We start from the raw sequence: 24,939 nt of genomic DNA, 5'->3' as shown, positions 1-24,939 counted from the left end.
TGAAGATGTCTTGGTACCCATAATGAACCTGACTAATTTTACAAGTTTTTGCAACTGACTTAGTACAGTGGACCCCCTATCCCCATACCCCCTATACAGTGAGCAATTCAGCCAATCAGAATGCTCTCCACAGTACATTTGTAAAAGTTTTCGGGTGTTTTAGTTGACAAACCAAATGTCTTCAAACTCTGAATGAAATATAGCTGCTATCTTTCCTTCTTTATAGCTACATCAATATGTTGTGCCCAGATTATGCAAGGAATTGGATAAGTGCAACCATAATCATTAAGAGAAATTTCAAGGCTTAAGGTCAGAATAGTAATAGTGTAAACAGGAAATAAATGCAAAATGGGTCAAGGACAGGAAAGAACAGGCTTGTCAGAGCTATGAAACATTTGTTACAAGTAGAATTCATGCAGAGTAAAGCAGACTAACTAAGGGCAGGTCGAATAAACAAAGGGCTAGAGATCATTGGTATAAAGGATCACATCTGGGAAAACACAAGATCTAAAATCAAGATGAGTTCATTGCCGTATGCACAATTATATAAATGCAGAGGGCAATAAAAATCTTACTTATAGCAGCAGCAAAGACACATGGTATTAGATACACAACATTCACAAGGAAAACAGTCCCCAACTTTCACAAGAAAGAATACAAATAAAACAACAAGACTTCAAAAATAATTTTATAGCCAATAAACAAGAACAAAAAGTAAAAGGCCCCTAACCACAGATGTCATTAAAGGAAGCGTATGGGTCAGGTAAGTAGTGGAACAAGGACCAAAGAGAATGCAGTAATCCTGGTGAAACCAGAAATTCCAATTCAGAGATAAACGTGGTACCAATTGGATCACAGAAGATACACTAACCAGGGCATACGTTTAGTATCACATTTGACTTTAAAAAGGTTTAATCTGTGGCTAGATTCAAAATCCTGAAAATTAGGTCAATTTTCCAATTATGTAAAAGATGATTATAAAATTGATAAAAGGGTAAAACAGTAACAAAAACTTAAATCAAACTAATGACAGTAAATCTCTTGGTAGTTTTTTTTTAAAGGCGGTTCTCATTGAAAATTAATTTACATCAGTGATGGAAGAGATCATTTAGACATTAAAGGGCAGAGCAATTTTTAAAAAAATTTTCTTCAGAGCAGAAGGCTCAAAAAAGTCCAGAAGTGCAGAGAAATCATGAATTTAGTGAAAATGAGATGCATAAAGTAAGAACCATTAATACAAGATATAATACGCACATATTAATAGATCTAAAAGTCAACACATCCAATGTTCCTGACAGCTCATAGCATTAGCATTTAAAAGAGATAGCTATTCAGAAGGTGCCTATTTCAGAATTACTTAGATTTTATACGGATCCCTAAGAAAAATCAAGAAATAAAAATAATCTCTACTTTCAAGGAAATAGGAAGGAAGTAAACAAATGTATTACCAATTGATTTGTTATCAGTAGAAACAACAATGTGAGAATCAATAATTAGAGTTATTGTAGAAATTTGTGTGGCCAGACAGAGTTAACACTGATTTATGAAAGGAAAATGGTAATTGTTTATTGTTCATTATTATGGTCGTATGTAGTTAAGATACGAGTGAAAAGCTTTGTTTAACTTGCCATTCATACAAATAATTTCATCACATCAGTACATCCACGAAGTACAAAGAAAAAACATAACAATATGCAGAATAAGGTGTTACAGTTACAAAGCAAATGCAGTGCAGGCAGGTAATAAGGTGCAACCACAGTGAGGTAGATTGCAAGGTCAAGTGTCCATTTTGTTGTAATAAGGGATTGTAGTTTATTCTGAATTGAACTTTGTAGGAAAGGTAAGTTTAGTGAGGGGGTGTGGAAAAGGAGTGTATTTAAATTTTCAGAAAGTAATGAACTAGGTACAAAGGTATTACATAAAATCAGTACAGACCCAGATTGTTGATATTACATTAGTACAGTATACGGACTGGTTACAGACAGAAATGGACAACTGGAAGAAAGCAAGTAACTTTCATGTTGGGAAATAGTACTTGGTATTACATTACAAGTATCAGAACTTGGGTTTCAGCTATTTATAACCCATATCAGTGAACTAGCTAAATGGAACGAGTGTCCTTTTTATGCAAGTTAAGTGAAAATACACTGCAAGAAGAATGTAAAGAAAATATTGACAAGCCAAATTGGCAAAACATAGTTCATGGAAGATAATTTGGAGAAATGTGAAGTTATTTGTCTTGTTCATAAGAAAGAAGTGGAGAATATTTTTCAATTGGGGTACCAGGAAATATGGATTCTTAAGAGCGACCTGTACATCCATGTGCAGGAATCACAGAAAGTGAATATAAGTGAATATGTACGTACAACAAAAAAAATTAGAACAGTGATAGCTACATTACTATTTTAGGATAAAGACATTTAGATTTAAAATAAGCATTTTAAGCAATTAAATAAAATGTTGACAGACTAAACCTGGAATCTACAATGTTGGTCTTGTTACCGTAGAAAGGATAAACTTGCCATGGAGGAAATGCAACATTGGTTCACTTGGCTGATTCCTAGGAATGATCGGTGGAAGTGGGGGGGGGGGGATTGTGTGCAGGAAAAAGAATCAACCACCCCAGGAAAAGATTAAATAGCTAAATGTTAATATCCAAGTGCTGCTGTCCACTTTAATATTAAGGCTGCATAAAACAGTAATTTTCCCTTAGTCTCCCCAATTTTTTGTTTCGTTATCAGTAACTTGCCACATTTGCCTATTAAATAATCTTTAAAATTTCCAAGAAATTCAGTCCTGTTATTGAAAATGCATGAGATCTATCAATAATGCGGTGAGTATTAAAGGTTCTCAATCAACCTCTAACACCAAAAAAACTACAAACTTTCTATTTGTTTACTTCAGGCTTTGGAGTTTTCAGTGCGAACGTGAAATCATATTCTGTGCTTTGAGTGTTTTTCCTTTTTCTGTTTTCTTGCTTTTATTCTAATTTATCTTTCTTTTTTTAAAATTTTTTAATTAGTTTTTCAAAACATTTTACAAATTAAAAACCCCCAAAACCCAATGAGGAACATTAATACAGTCTAATTTATCTTTCTTTTATATTCTTAAATAGATATTGAATTCACTGATATTCTCGGTCTTTTTCCTGTTTGTTTACCAATCTCAAAGTCTCATTGATTATGAAGACACCTTGCTGGTTGTTCTGTTCATTCAAATTCTCCACATTCCCTCTTTATATATTACACTATAAGCTATATTTAGTCACAACTTTATAGTCAGTGAGAATGAAGATGATGAGGTAATTCCATCATCAATCAAGAGATATAATTCTAAATTGTCTGCACATAATTTATATTCCACCCATTCTCCACTTATTGCAATTTTCTGAAGAAATAATTCTGGTTTAATTTGGAAAACTTGTTACATTTCTGTTCTTTTTTGTCTCAGAACAGGCCCTACTGGTCCAACAAGCCATACTGCCCAGAATCCAGCTATTTAACCCGGGCCTAATTACAGGACAATTTACAATGACCAATTAACCTACTAACCAGTTTGTCTTTGGAATGTGGGAAGAAACTGTAGCAACCAGAGGAAAGTCACATGTACACTGGGAGGACATACAAACTCCTTACAGACAGCACCAGAATTGAACTCTGAATTCCGATGCTCCGAGCTGTAATGCTAACTGCGATGCTGTTTCTTTCACTGTGAAACAAACTCTGATTTCTGAGCAAATTGACTTTTTATTTAATAGACTCCAGCTGTGGGTACTGCAAGTTCTCATCTCCACCTCGCTGGCTAGCAGTTTTTTAAAATTCAGAATGTTTTACAGGTGATTCAAAACATTCTTACAACAGTAAAGCTATAGCTTACCTATTATCGGTAGTCTGTTTAAGTGCACCACCCCTCAAATTGCAGAGACAACAATCCTGCAGAAACAAGAAAAAACATTAAAGTAAATCATATTATCAATGATTTCCAATACAGAAACAGTCGATTACTAATTCTTAAGGGCTGTAACTTTACAAAACTTCTCAAAAGAAATTTAATATTGTTAATTATTAGGTTTCCATCATTTTATCCGCTCCCTAAATATTATATATATGAATATGAAGCTGATATAAACACCTCAACTATTATCTTCACAAAAGACGATTATATAACCATATAATCATATATAACTATCTACAAAACCAACTAGTCAAAATAGTACAATATATTTAAGATTCAGTATTTCTCAAGTGGAAGGATGAAAACTGTTGCTGTTTTCCATAATCTGAAAAAGAATGCTGGAATAATCAACAATGAATTAAGAAAGTATCAGGATCTTTGCCTGTTTAGTTACAAAGCTCTGCATCACAAAACTATACAGCAACAGTAGAAAAATGAAAGGATGGAGCACATATAAAATGGAAGCAGGCGAACATGAAATCAGATTCTCACAAAACACAACCAGAAACTTCTCAAAATAGTCACAATTGACAGTGATCTTCGGGTCAAAACGGCACCAGTGAATGATTCCTTGGGCGACATTTTCCAGATAGCAAATCTTTTAAATTATTTCACTTTTTCTATGCCTTCTACTTGTTCTTTTTATATTGTTTGTGTTGCAGAAACTGTTAGTGCCTGTGATGTACAGTTTGGACCTCGATCGAAGTATTCAGTGCTATGCTCTGCCTCATGCAAATCAGAGATGAGAACCCAAAAAGGACCATGAACACAAGCTGACTTGCAGAAAAAAAAAACAAAGATGGGATATAGAGTCACGAACAGCTCCATCTTGAAGCAGTGAGGAAGATTGAAGCATTGAGGTGCAGGCATTCTAACTTGGTCAGCGATCACTCCCAACAGACGCCAATGGGTCAGTGACCACTCCCAATGGGGCCAGTGGGTCAGTGATCACTCCTGAAGGGGCCAGTGGGTCAGTGATCGCTCCCGATGGGGCCAGAGGGTCAGTGATCGCTCCCGATGGGGCCAGTGGGTCAGTGACCACTCCCAATGGGGCAAGTGGATCAGTGATCGCTCCCGATGGGGCCAGTGGGTCAGTGACCGCTCCCGATGGGGCCAGTGGGTCAGTGATCGCTCCCGATGGGGCCAGTGGGTCAGTGACCACTCCCGATGGGGCCAGTGGGTCAGTGATCGCTCCCGATGGGGCCAGAGGGTCAGTGATCACACCCAATGGGGCCAGAGGGTCAGTGATCGCTCCCGATGGGGCAAGTGGGTCAGTGAGCGCTCCCAATGGGGCAAGTGGGTCAGTGAGCGCTCCCAATGGGGCCAGTGGGTCAGTGATCGCTCCCAATGGGGCCAGTGGGTCAGTGATCGCTCCCAATGGGGCCAGAGGGTCAGTGATCGCTCCCAAAGGGGCAAGTGGGTCAGTGATCACTCCCAATGGGTCAGAGGGTCAGCGATCGCTCCCAATGGGGCCAGAGGGTCAGCGATCGCTCCCAATGGGGCCAGAGGGTCAGCGATCGCTCCCAATGGGGCCAGAGGGTCAGCGATCGCTCCCAATGGGGCCAGTGGGTCAGCGATCGCTCCCAATGGGGCCAGTGGGTCAGTGATCGCTCCCAATGGGGCCAGAGGGTCAGTGATCGCTCCCAATGGGGCCAGTGGGTCAGTGATCGCTCCAAATGGGGCCAGAGAGTCAGTGATCGCTCCCAATGGGGCCAGAGGGTCAGTGATCGCTCCCAATGGGGCCAGTGGGTCAGTGATCGCTCCCAATGGGGCCAGAGGGTCAGTGATCGCTCCCAATGGGGCCAGAGGGTCAGTGATCGCTCCCAATGGGGCCAGTGGGTCAGTGATCACTTCCAATGGGGCCAGAGGGTCAGTGATCGCTCCCAATGGGGCCAGTGGGTCAGTGACCACACCCAATAGGGCCAGTGGGTCAGTGATCGCTCCCAATGGGGCCAGAGGGTCAGTGATCGCTCCCAATGGGGCCAGTGGGTCAGTGACCACACCCAATAGGGCCAGAGGGTCAGTGACCGCTCCCAATGGGGCCAGTGGGTCAGTGATCGCTCCCGATGGGGCCAGTGGGTCAGTGATCGCTCCCGATGGGGCAAGTGGGTCAGTGATCGCTCCCGATGGGGCCAGTGGGTCAGTGATCGCTCCCAATGGGGCCAGTGGGCCAGTGACCACACCCAATAGGGCCAGAGGGTCAGTGACCGCTCCCAATGGGGCCAGTGGGTCAGTGATCGCTCCCAATGGGGCCAGTGGGTCAGTGATCGCTCCCAATGGGGCAAGTGGGTCAGTGATCGCTCCCGATGGGGCCAGTGGGTCAGTGATCGCTCCCAATGGGGCCAGTGGGCCAGTGACCACACCCAATAGGGCCAGAGGGTCAGTGACCGCTCCCAATGGGGCCGGTGGGTCAGTGATCACTCCCAATGGGGCCAGAGGGTCAGCGATCACTCCCAATGGGGCCAGAGGGTCAGCAATCACACCCAATAGGGCCAGAGGGTCAGCAATCACACCCAATAGGGCCAGAGGGTCAATAATCGCTCCCAATGGGGCCAGAGGGTCAATAATCGCTCCCAATCGGGCCAGAGGGTCAATAATCGCTCCAAATAGGGCCAGAGGGTCAGTGATTGCTCCTAGCAAGGCTAGAGAGTCAGTGCTTTAACTTCAAAATATTTGAAAGGAACTTTAATCCTGTGGTGTGGATTGGGGCAGGGGGAGGAGGTGATGTGAACTGGCCACAGTGATTTTAAATAAGCACAATAAATTATGATTATGCATATGATATTCCAAATGCCAGCAAACATAAACTAAATCACAATATTTCTGATTTAGGTTTATCCATAGAAATGAACTTAATGTTTAACATCTGCAATACGGCATTAGTACCTATGTTAACAGTGCAATTGCCTCAAATGGCACATTGACAAGAAGAAACACAATGCATGGACAAGCCATGTTTCCTGGTGTACATCAACACATAGCCTTTATAATCCACAGTAAATGAGTATTGTCAACCTTTGTATCGCAACCGTGTAAATCTAAGAATAATTAAAACAGGTTACAAGCTATTCATAACTCTTAGAGTAACCAGGTTTGTTTTAGTTTGAGGAAGACTTAAAAGGCAATTGAGTCATGAATTGTATACAGTGGATTCCGGTTATAAAGCCGAAAGATTCTACAGATGGTAGAAATCCAGAACAACACACACAAAATGCTGTAAGAACTTAGCAGGTCAGGCAGCATTATGGAATGAATAAATAGTAAACGTTTTGGCCAAGACCTTTCTTCAGGACTGGAGAGGAAGGCAAAAGACACCAGAATAAAAAGGTGATAGTTTTTTTTCTCTCTCCCCCTTCTCTCTTCTCCTATTCCCCACACTAATCTCTTATATCTTCTCTTCACCTACCTATCATCACACCCGGTGCCCTTTCTTCTTTCCTTTCTCCCATGATCCACTCTCCTCTCCTATCAGATTCCTTCATCTTCAGTCCTTCATCTTTCCCACCAACTGGGTTCACTTTCTAGCTGGTCCTCCTTCCCCTCTCCCAACTTTTTTATTCTGGCATCTTCCCCCTTTCTTTCCAGTCCTGAAGAAGGGTCTCAGCCCGAAACATCGACAGTTTATTTAATTCCGTACATGCTGCCTGACCTGCTGAGTTCCTTCAGCATTTTGAGTGGATTCAGGTTAATTGGACCATCACTGAATCAGGGCAGCTGCTTATTTGGGCCAATTCATAAATAACAACAACTGATTGAGAAAATTGGATTCCTTCATTTATATGCCACTTAATTGAGTAGGAATTTATAGCCAAACAGTTTCTAACTAGCGTGTTTAGAGCAAAGTTTTCAAAAGCTTCTGTTGTGTGTACTTGTGTTCAAAAATAGTGATTTTTGTCATTTATAGTTGACTAGAAATAAGCAAGACAATCACAAAGTGCTTTGCTCACTGTGGTTTCGAGCATTCAGGCTTGTAAATGCCAGAAATGGCCAAGAGTGAAAATGAAACTATTTCACTACTTAAAGTCAGGACCCACAAAGAATTTGAAGGTATCAACAATTATCTTGAATGTTACAATTTAAATTAAGATTTGGAGGATGCAATCATCGATTGCATTGTAAGAAAGCAGCCCATTATCTATACTAGGTATCTGCACTGATTTTGGTCACTTACAACAATCCAAAAAAAAGCACCAGTATACATGGGATAAATTCCTGTCGATAACAATCAGGAACTACTACAAAGTTTTATAGCTCTGTAGTAGTATTTTAATTTGTTATGTATTTCATTTAAATACATAATTTGCTACTCAGTTAACTAGTAGTTTGTCTTTTTTTAAGCACCTTTTTAAATATTTCCATGAATCTTCAGATAATTGGAGCGGCTGTTTCATTGGACCAAAATGTACAGGCACTGATGTGCCCCAATTAACCAGAATCCACTGTATTTTTTTACAACTCTGAACATCGATCAGATCTTCTGCAGTTACAAGCTGCAAGTACAATGCAGTCATTGAACAGGCAAATGGGGACAGATTCAAACAAAAATTCAGAGAAGCTGATATATTTAGTAATGCAGCAAAACTGATTATGATTGTAGATGCATAATATTCTGGTTTATTTTCTATAAATGAAGATAAGCAGCATAGAAGGGTTAATTGTTGTATGAATAAAGACATTGAAAGAATGCGCACACTGCCTTTTTTAGATAGCTCTCAGTCTGGGAGAGTTGATTGGAAATTAGTTCCCAGGATAATGAGTAATCAGGACTGAAATAATACACCCTCCCCTCTGCCGCTATTTACCACAAGCACAATGTAAACCACCAAGATCCCTTATGAGGAATGCAGAGGTGGACACCGTTAGTTTGACCTTAGTACACATTCAATCATGGAAGAACAGCTTCCTTTCTTATGCAGAGACTTTAGTGGACGTAAGATCTTCAAAGCACAGGGCCAGTGATGTCAATAATGACTGATTACAAAGCCACTTTTATCTGACTGTGTCTATGCTGAAAAGTCTCTGATGATGCATAAGAATGTCTTGCTCTATATGTTAAGGAGAATGTTTGAATCATCTATTTGCAAGTGTAAGATCAATCAGAGTTAATATGTTGCAAATCTTATTTTCCCACAGCAATTACACCATTTATTATTAGTCTGAAATTAAAAAAAACATTAAATAAACATTACCCACCTGTTTTGGAATTTTAAAAAAACTATTTGTATTTATATAAAGCCTTTCAAATCTCTTCAGAATGACCCAAAGTGTTCGACAGCCAATGAAGATTTTTTGAACTCTAGGCAACAGTACAGACAATTTATACACAGAGCTTTCATACACAGCACTGTGACAAGGGTTAGATCATGTTTCCTTTGCAAGAATGAGAGGTAAATATTAACAATCATACTGAATACATACCTGTTCCTCTTAGAAATAATATCAAGAAATATATTCTGAGGCAATGCCACTGATATTACGCTTAAGCTTTTTTGATTAAACATTTTATGCTTGCACTAGAGAGGAGCTAAGTGGCAGTGAACTAGTTAGAAAATTTCCTACACTGTGACTAAATGAAAGATTACTACCCTTCTTGGGCAATTGGATTTGGCCCTTGAGGCAGCACTGTGAGCATTGACCACCAAAGCCACCCTACTACTTTATTTGAGGCTTTAGAGGCATCATGGGCTATCCAGCACACAGGGCTTCTCTAGTTGTCCACTTCTTGCACTAATATTTTGTAGTTACTGCAAATGAAATGAGATGCTGGGTTCTGGTGGTAGGATTGCAGTGAGCAACAGCAAGTTTGTCAATGCACAATTGCTGAAAAAAATGGTTACCTCCCTTCTATAGATGCAGACCTGAAAATAATTAACATTGATTACCTTCAGGTGTGCAATTCCTGAAATTACTCTGGTTACTGTGTGCTAATAGGAAAAATATTGTGATCAATGTCTCTCAAATGACAAGAATCACACAATAAGGTCATTAAATTAAACTGGCATCGATACTTACTCAGCATCATTGTAGGCCATTATTTCTGTATACAAATTAATTTTTAGACAGACTATTTCTTTCAATATGTTCAACACTGTACCAAAATATTAGATATATATCCCAGAAATTGTTTTATGTTTCAGTAATCTTTAAAATTATACTTGTAGAATTTTCAAATGAAGAATCATAGAGGGTTATTGAAGGTAAAACAGTTCATGTTATATGCATGGACTTCAAAAAGTGATAAGGTACCACATGACAGGATTGTCATCAAGATTGAGAACTGCTAAGTAATAGAAGCTACAGCAGAATGAATAAAAATTTGGTTGAATAACAAGGAAAAGAATAATGGTGAAACTTGTTTCTTTCGATTGGAGGTTCAGAGGTCAGATAATTGAACAACTGCTTTTCTTAAAATACATTTATGATTCGATGTTCAGGACACTGTTCCAAACTTGCAGATGACACAAAACTTTGTACTGAAGTGAAAAGGCAACAGTAATTGACTTTGTTGAGATGCTGGAATGGCAAGTTAAAATCTAAAACCAAGATCTGCAAAATGTTTTACATTTGAGTAAAACTGTTACAAAATACTGTTATAAAGAGCATTATAAAATTCTGGTTTAGCCACAAATAAAGCACAGTGTCCAGTTCCAGGTGTCACATTTTAGATAAAAGTCTTAATCTCTAAGACTGCACACTAAGATGGTTCCAGAGGTAACAGACTAAAATTATATATGTAGACCCAAGAAACTGAAGTTACTTTCCTTGCAATGCACTTTTTTTGCAGAGCATAGAACAGTACAACACAGGAAAAGATTCTTCAGCCAACAATGTCTACACCAAATATAATGTCAAATTAAATGTCTACTGTCTGTATATAATGCATTTCCCTCCGTAACCTGCATATTCATGTGTCTGCCCAGAAGCCTCAATCATCACTATCGTAGCTGCTTCTACCACTACCTCTGGCAGCCCTTTCCAGACCCTACAGCTTTCTGTGTGAAAAACTTGCTCCCTAATTCTCCGTTAAACTTTCCCCTTCTCTCCTAAAATGAAGATCTAATCATGGTATTAAAAGAAAGCATGGGAAGTATTGGCAGAGCAGGTAGAGAGGTCAAGAACTAGGGGTCACAAACGAAAGAGATTGCAAAAGAACCAAAAATAGCAGGACAAAAATGTAATTACAGTGAGTGATTGGGATGTGGAATGCACTGTCAGGGGTAAGAGTGGAACCTGATTCAATTGAAGTGTTCAAAAGAGAGCTATTGAAGTATCTTAAAGGAAAATATTTGCAAGATTATGGGGACAGGGACCAGCAAAATTGAGCATACGCACAGCCAGTACAGTCTATAAAGGCTGAATCATCAGCTTCTGTGTCACACCCAGTTATTATTTTACTTGTATTCCAAATAATGTGAATCAGATCAATTACATTATTTGGGGATATTGCAAGACTAGCTCTTTCGGAACTCATCAGCTGAAATTCTATCATTTTCCCCTTTGCTTTGGAATAGACACTGGCCATGAGGCAAGTTCAGTCTGGTGTTGCTGGCACCAATTGTTTTGTTTTTTGGTCTTGCTGCTCTGTCAAGTGCAGAATGCTCCTTTCAACTAATATATCATTGAGCATGCTTTGGCCTTAAGCTATATTTTTGATTCAGTCTGCAATTTCAGCGTGTCCTGGGTTCAAATACTTCATTCAGTGTGTAAAAACAATTCTCATGTACCATGACATTGCCCTGTATGATTGGTGTTAAAAACTCTCTTGGAGGATTAAGGACTTCAAACTGTAGCTTTCCTGTTTGATCATAGAACTTTTCTGCAGACTCTGCAAAGTGTAGTCTTCAGCATTATTATCAAAGGATTGAAATATTAATCTTATTAAAAATACAGTATATTTTTGAAAAAGGAGAATGTAACTAGATATTAGAAAATCGTGCTAAAGGTAGATGGCCCATAGTCTTGTGTGGAATGTTATTGAAAGTGCTTTAAGACAGAATTCTGGCTTTACTTTCTGCGTTGGTGAGGACCTGTCTCAAGACCAGGGATGGAGTAATTTGCATAAATTGGATGGTCGTTGTTTTAGGAATGGTAAAAATGCATATACCTCTGTGAAAATTAAAAATGTAAAGCAGTTGAAAATCTGAAGTAAAAACAGAAAGGGTTAGGCAGCATCCAGGGAAGATGAAATAATGTTTTGAATCAAAGGCCCTTATGCAGAACTTCAACCTGAAATATTAACTCTTCTTCAGATGCTACCTAACCCATGGGGGTTTTAGCTCATTCTGTTTTTATTTTGGTGTACACATCTCTCAGACACTGATATTCAAAAGCACTGTGTCTTGAGAATTTTTTTGTTAGTATGTAAGAGCGGTTTGCCACTTTCTGTGAAACAGCCAGTGAATAAGATTTAGCAGACTGGAACATAATTGAAATAAAACTCAGATAATCCAATTATTTATGGTTTTATATTGCTATATTTCTTCATTATTCTTGGTTGGTGCGACTGTAATGAAACTCAATTTCCCTAGGGATCAATAAAGTATGTCTGTCTGTCAATGTTTGCAATTCCTAATTATCTGACTCATTAGTTAGGAATGTGATCCAGAGGGTCCAAAGAGTGTAGAGTGTACAGCATGTGTCCAACTGAATTGCAGGGGAGGGAGTCTTTGTTGACATAGACCAGATGGGCCAAAGGACCCAATTCTATGCTGTATAATCTTAGTACAATGTTTCGCTCACTCTCTCCCTCTGGACAGACTAACTCTCAAATGCAGACTACTACAGTGTCAAATTTGACAGAAGTACCAACTATTCATAGGTCTTACAATCACAGAACTAGAAGCCAGCTATGTTCTTGACATCATTAACAAGAATAATGGTCTCATATATAATCCACTTTCTCACATTATAGATAGTTCAAACAAGGTTTTCTCAAATGTGCACATTCCTCACCTTCTGTACATTCAGATAACCAACACAAAACACCTTGTCACAACATTATGCGGAGGAAGGCAGCAGTGAACTTCACCTGTTGCTGGCTTTCATTAGTTACGATCTTAGCATTCTGCATTTTACTGAAGCTAATTTATAAGTGAGAAGTTCATAAAGTAATTCAGCTAGCTACGGGAAAGCACAGCATGTGTCAGATCACTGGAGGTTATACACCAGTTCTGCCCCATATGATTCAGTGAGGACTGTTATGCATCAGCTTCTGGACAGACGCTGATGAAATGCACATGGTAACAGATGGGGCACTGTCCAGCCTGCTTCAAACTATAAGAGTCCAGGAATAAGTGGGATTTCAGCCCATATTTTGCACATAACCTGATTATTTTTTGAATATTTCCAAATTAACTTTTAAAGATCTAACAATATACAGTGCTATAGGTTGCAGTACAAACAAAAGCCAACTAATATTGGAATAGTTCATAAAGCTCAGAGTTTGCAATGCAAACTCATGACTCAAAATAATTGGTGTTATAATCTTCAAGAGTGTTCTGGCATTCCAGCTACCAGTCCTGAAGCATATTGCTGCATACTGAGCACCGCTGGGCAGTCCCATTGAATAGATGGATTACAATTCTGGTGACCTTTCTCACAATGGCATCACTTGTCATTGTGATTCCAGGTAGATGTAAAATTACAGCCAGCTGGCCTAGATTTCTAACATTCACATTGAAACAGTGCAGTCTGAAGCAAAGCATCCAAGCCTGAAGCTGCTGATCATCTTCCTTCAAGACCATCTGCAACATTTTTCAGCCCAAGACAAATATGCACTCTCGTCTGTAGTTCTGCAGGAAGCTCTTTGCATAAGCAATGCCACAGGCAAAACCACACAGTAAGGCAGTGCATAGCACAGTAGTTGCAAAGTTTCCATCTTCTCTGAACAACTAAAACTATCTGAAATATTAAGCAACACTGAAATGATTAGTATATAGAGATGTGAACAAATGACAATTTAAATTTCTCGCTATTCATGATGATTTATGGTTGTTGGATTATGAAGGGACAGAAGCATTTATTGTCCACAAACGAAACAGAAGTGAGGATAATGGATTGCTTGAAGTCCATCTTGCAGGTGTTAGAGCATCAAAAAGTCAACTGCCTTGGCTTTTTAAATCCTAGATTGAGATCTCCACATTTGGGCAAGGCACTGTAATGCATTGCCATTCTGTTTGGAAAATGGTCAACATAGGAGGCATTACTCAAATGTTATGCAATGTAAGGCCAGCATGGTTTACGGGTTATCAGTATGGCAAGCTGGTATCTCATATGAGCTGGCTTTCAGTGCATTCAGAATTGTATAAGAGGTTGTTGAGACAAGTAGATTTTGTGTGCCTTTTGGATGCCGAGTAATCTCCCACATGCTTGACTTCAGCAATTCAGATGTTTGAACATTTTTGCCAAATTATTTAGATCTCAGTAATTATGTGCCTGCTTTTGGTAATTTTCTGATCAATATTCATCCCCACATTTTCCAAGTAAGAAATAGTCAGTAAGAATTCTGCTCTATACTAAAGGGTCATGGTAAGACCTTCATTTAAAGGAGATACCCATTGCCAGGCACATACATATATGATGCAATGGTACCTTTCCATTGATCAGTTTAAATTTGAATAGCAATGACATCTTGTAGACTTTTCTTTGTCTGTGCCCGAGTTTGTAAGTTGAGGCCCTCATGGGATTTCTGGTATTATAAAACATGCCTAGACTCTACATCCACTGGGTGCCTTGACTGCACATCCACTGGGTGCCTCTCTTTATCACTGTCTGCTTTTTCTTTCCTTCCGCAGCTGTGCAAATGAAAAGGCTAGGTACTCACAATGGCCAGAGAGGCCATTTAAAGCATACTTCACACAACAGACCATGAGATCTTGTTTGATCGTATTGTGACCCATCCCTTAAGTAGACTCATTGAGGAGCCCAATAACAATTTTTATTCAGCTCCTCATGACCATGTAGCTGTGGTTCCAACTGCATTCTTCTGCACAATTAGGGAATCTGGACTGCAATGACAAGTCAAAAGTAGAAGGAACAGCTCCTTGCCCTGTAAGAGTTAACACTTTTGGACATAGCAATGGAAATTGTCAGGCAGAGTGGATTGCCTCATGATAACTGAATCATGTGAATTTCCTAGATCCATGTCATTGATCCTACGCAGTTTTTTTTAATCTAATGTTACCACACTACCTGGACATTCAGGGAATGAGGATGATGAATTATTCCTTTTCACATGCACAGTCTGGAGCACCATTTAAGGGCTATCACTAGACAAGAAAGCCTAAAATTCTGGAAATCCATTTCCATATGGATTCTAGTGGTCAATCAAAACAATAATGTCACAGAAAAATACATCAGAGATGCCGGCCCTTCAGCTCAACAAATCCATGCTGACCACAGCGCCCTTCCTGCTGTTTCCAGCTGCCTGCATTCAGCCCATAACCTGCCAAGCCAGTCCCTTCTATATTTCTATCCAAATGCCTCTTAAATCTTGCAACTCTACCCACATTGACAACTTCTTTTACCAGCTCATTCCAGGTACCACTATCCTCTGTGTAAATAAATTACATAGAAACATAGAAAACCTACAGCACAATACAGGCCCTTCGGGCCACAAAGTTGTGCCGAACATGTCCCTACCTTAGAAATTACTAGGCTTACCGATAGCCCTCTACTTTTCTAAGCTATCCAAAAGTCTCTTAAAAGATCCTATTGGATCCGCATCCACCACCGTTGCCAGCAGCCTATTCCACGCACTCACCACTCCGAGTAAAAAACTTACCCCTGACGCCTCCTCTGTACCTACTCCCCAGCACCTCAAACCTGTGTCCTCTTGTGGCAACCATTCCAGCCCTGGGAAAAAGCCTCTGACTATCCACATGATCAATGCCTCTCATCATCTTATACACCTCTATCAGGTCACCTCTCATCCTCCATTGATCTAAGGAGAAAAAGCAGAGTTCACTCAACCTATTCTCATAAGGCATGTTCCCCAATCCAGGAAACATCCTTGTAAATCTCCTCTGGCCCTTTCTATGGCTTTCACATCCTTCCTGTAGTGAGGCGACCAGAACTGAGCACAGTACACCAAGTGGGGTCTGACCAGGGTCCTACATACCTGCAACATTACCTCTTGGCTCAGAAATTCAATTCCACGATTGATAAAGACCAATACACCGTACACCTTCTTAACCACAGAGTCAACCTGCGCAGCTGCTTTGAGCATCCTATGGACTCGGACCCCAAGATCCCTCTGATCCTCCACACTACCAAGAGTCTTACCATTAATACTATATTCTGTCATCATATTTGACCTACCAAAGAGAACCACTTCACACTTATCTGGGTTGAACTCCATCTACCACTTCTCAGCCTAGTTTTGCGTCCTATCAATGTCCCGCTGTAACCTCTGACAGCCCTCCACACTATCCACAACACCTCCAACCTTTGTGTCATTAGCAAACTTACCAACCCATCCCTCCACTTCATTTATAAAACCCAAATCATTTATAAAAATCATGAAAAGTAAGGGTCTGAGAACAGATCCCTGAGCCACTCCACTGGTCAGCGACCTCCATGCAGAATAAGACCCGTCTATAACCACTCTTTGCCTTCTGTGGGCAAGCTAGTTCTGGATCCACAAAGCAATGTCCCCGTGGATCCCATGCCTCCTTACATTCTCAATAAGCCTTTCATGGGGTTCCTTATCAAATGCCTTGCTGAAATCCATATACACTACATCTAGGGCTCTTCCTTCATCAATGTGTTTAGTCACATCCTCAAAAAATTCAATCAGGCTCGTAAGGCACGACCTGCCCTTGACAAAGCCATGCTAACTATTCCTAATCCTATCATACCTCTCCAAATGTTCATAAATCCAGCCTCTCAGGATCTTTTCCATCAGCCTACCAACCACTGAGGTAAGACTCACTGGTCTATAATGTCCTGGGCTATCTCTACTCCCTTTCTCGAATAAAGGAACAACATCCGCAACCCTCCAATCCTCCGGAACCTCTCCTGTCCCCATTGATGATGCAAAGATCATTGTCAGAGGTTCAGCAATCTCCTCCCTTGCCTCGCACAGTAGCCTGGGGTACATCTCATCCATTTACAGCGACTTATCCAACTTGATGCTTTCCAAAAGCTCCAGTACATCCTCTTTAATATCTACATGCTCAAGCTTTTCAGTCTGCTGCAACTCATCACTACAATCACTAAGATCCTTTTCCATAGTGAATACTGAAGTAGAGTATTCATTAAGCACCTCTGCTATTTCCTCCGGTTCTATACACACTTTCCCACTGTCACACGATAGGTCCTATTCTTTCACGTCTTATCCTCTTGCTCTTCACATACTTGTAGAATGCCTTGGGGTTTTCCTTAATCCTGCCCACCAAGGCCTACTCATGGCCCCTTCTGGCTCTCCTAATTTCCTTCTTAAGCTCCTTTCTATTATCCTTATAATCTTCTAGATCTCTAACATTACCTAGCTCTCTGAACCTTTTTGTTTTTTTTTGTAATTTATTTTATATTGAAGTTCATCATCAAACAAACATATCCATAAGATGTATTTCAGACATTGTACGTATATATCACAAATCTCCACAAAGTATTTCTCTGAGGTATACACTTATAGAAAAGAACGGAAAGTAAAAACAAGCAAAAGGAAAAAACTACGTACAAGTAGGGAGTGATCTTTTTTTACAACATATTCATTGATTTGTGAGAATAAAATCAGGCCTATGAGGCATTAGGTAACTAAACCATTTTTCCAGTATAAATCAAATTGTTCTAGCTTATGATTAACAGATGCTGTTATCTTCTCCATTTTGTAAATGTCCATTGTAATTTCCATCCATGCATTTAAAGTTGGGCAAACACGAGGAAATCTGCAGATGCTGGAAATTCAAGCAACACACACAAAATGTTGGTGGAACGCAGCAGGCCAGGCAGCATCTATAGGGAGAAGCGCTGTCGACATTTCAGGCCAAGACCCTTCGTCAGGACACAGAGATCCAGAGCAGGCAGAAGACCAAAGCGGGGTGTCCATGAAGAGGAGGAGGGTTGAAGACGGGAGAAGGGGTCATCGGTGGGGGTAGGAGAGTCCTTGCCAAAGAAGTAAGCTCAGAGATGGAGCAGGCGGAAGAAGAGCTCGGCATCATGGCGTATGCGGAACTTGCTGAGGTGTGGGCGAAGGGGGACAAAGGTGAGGCCCATACTGAGGACAGAGCACTCTGCCTCAGAGAGTTGAAGGTCGGAGGGAATGGTAAAGACCTGGCACGGATGAGAGATAGGATCAGAGGGGAGAGGGGGGCTGGTGGTGTCGGTGGAGAGGGGAGGGTTGGGGTGAGAGGAAGATGGAGCCTCTGAGGGCCCAGGAGCTGACGATGGGATCTGAGGGAGAGGTGATTGCAGAGTGGTGGTGTGGGAAGGGGAGACGGGAGTCACAATCGTAGCATGTGAAGACCCAGCCTGGAGTTCAAGGCTGGAGTCGCAGTTGGTGGTTGCGCAATCGCTTTGAAGCTGTCCATGGTCGTTGGAACACGCGTTGATGATGCTGGAGTCCGGGTTTTGAATATGCCCTGGGTTGCTGGAGCAGCCGAGATCGACGGCCGGGGCCAATCCATGGTCACTGGAACCTGCGTTGATGGTGCTGGAGTCCAGGTTGTGAACTTGCCCTGGGTAGCTGGGGCAGCCAAGATCGACAGCCGGGCCTGGGGCCCCGATATGATGTCCATGCTCTGGAGTCTGCAGATGGAAGATCTTACGATCCTTGCAGGACATGATAAAGTCAAAGAAACGGCAATTGCACGCATGGATACGACGGACGATGAAATAATGGATAGGTCCATTGCAAACGGAGAAAAAGGGTGTCCCGGAGACGTGGAAGGGATTGTGATAGGGGCGCCAGGTACCTTCTCATGGCGGAGTGTGTCACCCTCAGAACTCGACGGGAGAAACAACGGGAGGCAGAGTCAATTAAATGTGAGTACCTGGAATCCACAGAGGGTCCAAATTGAGAAGCTCGAAAATGGATCCTGAAGCCAACTGGAGTCAGTTGGCGGCAGAGCCACATTCCAAGGAAGGATATATGGCTGCAATAGCGAGTCTGGGTGAAAATATGATTGAAAAGTTGAAGGGCCGAAGAAATTATAGATGGGGAGCAGAAGGAGAGGGTTTCAATGAACTCCTGTCGAAGAGAAGATTTAAACTTCTTCAGTGTAGGCATCACTGGCAGAGGCTTCGCAGTAGTGAATTTAAAAGGCAAACACGAGGAAATCTGCAGATGCTGGAAATTCAAGCAACACACACAAAATGCTGGTGGAACGCAGCAGGCCAGATAGCATCTACAGGGAGAAGCACTGTCGACGTTTCGGGATGAGACCCTTCATCAGGACTCATTTATAGTTGGGCTCTCCTGTGATAACCATTTCCTAGTAAGAGTCTTTTTACCAGCTGCCAACAGTATATTCATTAAATACGTAACTCTTTTCAACCATTCTTGAGGTATATATCCAAAATATATGGCCTTACACTCTAAGGGTATTTCACATTTAAAGATGTCTTGTAGGGCATTGTGTATCCCCCTCCAATAGTTTTTGATAACAGGCAGTCCCAAAAAATATGATAATGATTTGCATTTTGATTTCCACAATTTCTCCAGCAAACAGGGAGGTTACTATCATAATGGGATTTCTGAGAGGGTGTAATAAAATATCTTATCAAGTTTTTCCATCCAAACTCCTCCATTTCTGTGAAGTGGTACACTTCCATTGATACCTCCATATTATTGTCCATTCTTCCTCAGATATAATTATCCCTCTCTCCTTCTCCCATTTTGTTTTAATGTATGAAGTCGAATGTGTTTTAAGATTTGACAACCCCTTATATATGCTTGAAATGATTCTACTACCATTATCTGGAATTATATGCTTTTCTAAATAGCTCTATCAAGCATGTTCTTGCCTTGGTTACATTTTTAAGCTTCTTATTATCATTTGTCGCATCTGTAAATATCTATAAAAATCTTGTTTTTCTAATAAGTGTTTCTTTTTAAGCATTTCAAAACTGAACAGTGTTCCTTCTTTCATTATGTTGTAAATAACTGTTATTCCTTTAGCTGTCCAGTCCTTAAATCTAGCAGCCAATTTATTTGGTGTAAAATCCGAGTCATATGCACACCATTTAAGAATTGCAATATCTCCCTCTAGATTATATTCTTTGATAGTAGGTTTCCATATTTTAAGAGTCAATTTCACCCATGGGTTATCAATAGTATTTATGTATCTTTGCAGGTTGTTATCAGCCAAAATTGCTTGTATGGGGATGGGAAGTACCCGCTCCTCAATGTTTTTCCATTGAGCGTCATATGATGGGTTGCACCAACATATCACAGCTCTCAGCTGCGCTGCAAAATAATAATCTCTAAGAGAAGGTAGGCCCCATCCCCCCTTTTCCTTTGCTAATTGCAAAGTTTGGAGACAAACATGTAGGCCTTTTACCCTGCCAAATATACCTTGATAACACCTTGTTCCATTCACTGAATTGATTTTGATTAATCTCTATTGGTAGGGTCTGAAAGAGATATAACAGTCTGGGCAGTATATTCATTTTAACAGACTCAATCCTTGATCTGAGACTGAAAAAAGGAATCAGGTTCCACCTTGCCATATCTTCCTTAATTTTTTAATATAAAGGCTGATAATTACATTCTGATAATTTTGCCAAATCTTTTGACATAATGATGCCCAAATATTTGAAAGACTCTGTGTGCCATGCCCAGGGATATCTACTTTCAATTTCTCTTGGTGGGCTATAGTAACATGAAAGTAATTGGGTTTTATCTGTGTTGATCCTGTATCCTGCTAATTGACCATATTGTTCAAAGGACTGCATCAATTTAGGTAAAGAGTATGTTTGTTGCCCTAGATAGATCAAATGTCATCCACATAACAAGCCAATTTATGCTCCGTCCCGGGCAAAGTACTGGAGAGTTTAACATCGGTAGCTGAGCGAAGGGCGCTGAGTAGGCTACGGTCAATTATGGATAACTCTGAACATCCTCTACATAGCACCATCCAGAGACAGAGAAGCAGTTTCAGCGACAGGTTACTATCGATGCAATGCTCCTCAGACAGGATGAAGAGGTCAATACTCCCCAATGCCATTAGGCTTTACAATTCTACCGCCAGGTCTTAAGAACTTTTTAAAAGCTATTATTAATGCTTTTTGAGATAGTGATTTAGATGCATATCATATTTTTTACTGAGTTAAGTATTGTATGTAATTAGTTTTGCTACAACAAGTGTATGGGACATTGGAAAAAAGTTGAATTTCCCCATGGGGATGAATAAAGTATCTATCTATCTATCTATCTATCTTTAATAGTAATTCCCGATATCTTCATTTTGTCTGATGTATTGAGCTAATGGTTCCAGATATAATGCGAAGAGTAGCGGTGACCATGCACAACCTGTCTCGTGCCCCTTTCTAGAGTGTTGGCCAGAAAGAATGACAATCTTCAAATCAGTGAATTCAAATGAATCAAGAACAGTGGAAGCGGTCTTTGTCCTTGCCGTGTGCTTGGGGGATGGAGGCTGCCATTTTGTGATGACACTCTATTTTCCATTTTATGAGCTTAACATGCAGGACTTGATTAGTGTTTTAAAGAAGGCACAAAGACTCTTCAGGTAATCTGCTGGACTGGAGGTCATTTCCAAATAAGGAGTTATTTGTGAGGTGTTCTTTGGTTGGCTATAACATGCAGGATTGTGAATGCCTGAGGTGATTCAAGCTCATTGCTGACTGCGAACAAAGAGCCATGAGTCAGCAACTGTCCCTTGATGGGAAGAGGACAATAGATGGATGCTGCTTTGGACCAGAGCCAATGACCAGGTGTTAAAGGCCAGACACATGACCTGCGGCCAATGACAGAGGAATGCGACATTTGAATTGATAAGAGATGGATCTAAAAGTGGATGCTTTGTGGGTGCTGGCGGCGGTAACTTCGAAGCATAACCATCGCAGATACAAGCGAGAAGAACCCTGTGTGAAGCACGTGGAGAGTGAATCGGGACCACAAGGAACGCCTGGCCAGCGTAAATTCCTCCGGCCGGGTAATACCTTTGCTATTCTTTGACTATCCAAGAGAGTCAGGGATACTTAGCGGGTGTGTGCACAAGGTATTTAGTGTATGAATTCACGTACTTGTTAGTTTGAACAATAAAGGTAATTGTCAGTAAATACAGATCTCTCTGTGCCTCACTCAGAATCGTTGGAAGAGGTAGAAGCGGTATCTCTCTCTCTCTCTTTTTTCCAACAAGAGTAAGACTATTTGATAAATATCCATTGACTTTAATCCTAGCAGTAGGGTTGTCATATTGTGTCTGTATAGTTTTAATAATTGTGTCTTGGAAACCAAATCTATATAAAACTCTATAAAGAAAATTCCAATTAACCGAATCAAATGTCTTTTCAGTGTCCATGCTTATCACTATTGCTTCGATTTTCTTTTTTTTTATATGATCCATAATGTGAAGTGTCCTTCATATTGTCTTGTGTCTGGCTTTGTCGTATAAAACCTGTCTGATCGTTACGTATCAGTATGGATAGAAATTCCTCTAATCATTTGGCCATGATGGAGGTAAATAATCTATAATCTACATTAAGAATGGATATTGGTCTAAATGACCCACATTCCATTTTATCCTTGCCTTCTTTCGGTATAGTTGAGATTATCGCTTCCTTCCAACTGAGTAGCATTTGTGCCTTTTTAGATCCCAGTTCAGTGTGGGGAGTAAAACAGGAATTAACTCATTTTTAAATTCTTTGTACCACTCTGCCGTATACCCATCTGATCCTGGTGACTTGCTTAATTTAAGCCTACTAATTGCAGCTTTTAATTCAACTTCAATTATGTCAGCAGTCATCCTTCTATTTTTTTCTTCGCTTAAAGTGGGTAACTCTAGAGAATTCAAGAAGGTGTCAATTTGGGTTATGCTTCCCCCTGGAACTTTGGAATATAGAGTTTTGTAAAACACTTCAAAAGCTTCTTGAATTTCATTTAGCTTTTTTTTATCATTTTTGTTCTTGGTTCCCTAATTCTATGAATTGGATTTCCTGCTATCTTTTTACTCCAGTTTCCACGCCAGTATTTTCATAGATTTTGATCCACTTTCATAATGTCTCTGTTTCAGAAACATTAAATTTTTCCTGATTTCTTGCATAGGCAAACTATTAATTTCACTCCTAATTCTTTTAATTTCCCCTAATGTATCCTGTGCCAAATTCAATTTGTGTATTTTCTCTAGTTCCTTCAGCCTATTTTATAATTCCTCTAATGTTTTAATCCTTATTTTTTTCTTATATGAAGATATCGCTATAATTTTCCCTCTTAAGAGTATCCCATAAAATGGGAGGTGAAACCTCTCCATTATCATTAAATTCTAAGTAGAGACCAATTTCTTTTTTAATTTGTTCCTTAAAGTACGAATCATTGAGTAGACTTGAATTTAGTTTCCAAATAGTATTCTTTGGTTGTAGGTCAAAATCAACAGATAAATATATAGGTGCATGGTCACTTACATCTATTGTTCCAATTCCACAGGTGTTTATTTTGTCTTTGACTTTTCCAAATGTTATGAAATAGTCTATTCTTGTACATACAGAATGGAGAGCAGAATAATGAGTGTAACCCCTTCTGTCAGGGAAAAGGTCCCTCTATAGATCAATTAAATCAACATCCTCAAAAAGTGTATTAACTTTCTTATGTAAGGATTTTGTTTCATAGGTTTTTCTATTGGAAGAGTCTAAGTTCGGTTGTAATTGTAAATTTAAGTCTCCCCCACATATCAGGAGACCTTCTGTTTCCGCTACCATAGTATCAGTAATTTTCTGAAAGAAACCAATATCACTTCCTGGGGGTGCATATATATCCAATAGAGTAACTGAATTTCTGTCTATATTCTCCCTTACCAGAATATATCTGCCCTCTTTATCTCCCATTTCGAATACTTTTTCAAAATTTAGCTTACTTGAGATAAGAATAGCAATTCCTCTCCTATGTCCTGATTTATATGAGGAGAAAAACAAATTAGTGAAGCCCATTCTCTTTAATTTTCTATGCTCATTATCACTTAAATGAGTTTCTTGTAAATATACTACATGGGCTTGTTCTTTTTTCATTTTGGATAAAATTCTATTACGTTTGATTGGATTTAATAGCCCATTGACATTAAAAGAAATGAATTTTACTTTGTCCTCAGCCATCTGTATTTATCTGTCAATGTGTCATTGAAATTAGCAGAATAAAACTTAATCGATCTACTCCCTGAACAAATAAGAACCAAGAAACACAAATTATAACAAAAAAGGCAACAAATGTGTGATTCCAAGGCTGAGGTTTCTAGTAGATGACCCTGCGTAGAGCCAGAGGAAACGTCTAGCTGTGGGAGATAACCCCTCCTACTTGTGAATTGAGGGCCCCCATTGCAGTACTCATAAAAGTCAGTGAACAAATCCATTACACAGAAAAGATTTCCTTCTGTACTCCTCCTATACACACACATATATATTATATACATACACATATATGCACACATATATATATTCTCATTTTGGTGGGGGGAAAAGGAGTAAGTGAGTGAATAAAGAATAACAACTAAGTAATATAAAATCAACATTGTAATAAGTATTTCTCGAGATAGGTATATCACCGCCTACTATTGCTTCCATTTAGCTTCTCAACATTTTTAATGTTAGCCAAACCTTATGGCACTTCTGGAGGGGGTGAGGACTGTCTCTGGGAAACTCCCGATCTCTTCCTGATATACTTCTCTCGGCCTTCTCCCGTCTCTTGCCTTCTCAATTCACACACTATTTCTCAAGTCGGAGCAGGATAATTCCTCAGCCAGGCTTTCCCTCGGTTTGATCACGCTGACGAGCAACCCTCTGGCCTTCATGTCTGTAGTCGCCTCTTCCACTGTC

The 24,939-nt window shown here is 40.0% G+C and overlaps 1 protein-coding gene across 6 annotated transcripts in view; it reads right to left on the bottom strand.

Moving 5' to 3' along the window:
- The window catches only part of LOC140729074 (lysine-specific demethylase 4C-like), a 373,937-nt gene that overhangs the window by 128,156 nt on the left and 220,842 nt on the right, over window positions 1-24,939 (bottom strand). For all 6 annotated transcript variants that reach the window (XM_073048378.1, XM_073048374.1, XM_073048377.1 and 3 more), the window contains one exon: window positions 3,877-3,932. In XM_073048378.1, the coding sequence (XP_072904479.1) occupies window positions 3,877-3,932 (56 nt within the window). The remainder of the gene's footprint in view (window positions 1-3,876; window positions 3,933-24,939) is intronic.

Source organism: Hemitrygon akajei, chromosome 6 (genome assembly GCF_048418815.1).
Source record: "Hemitrygon akajei chromosome 6, sHemAka1.3, whole genome shotgun sequence".
NCBI classification, from domain to species: Eukaryota; Metazoa; Chordata; class Chondrichthyes; order Myliobatiformes; family Dasyatidae; genus Hemitrygon; species Hemitrygon akajei.
This window is presented reverse-complemented; position numbering and strand designations above follow the sequence as displayed.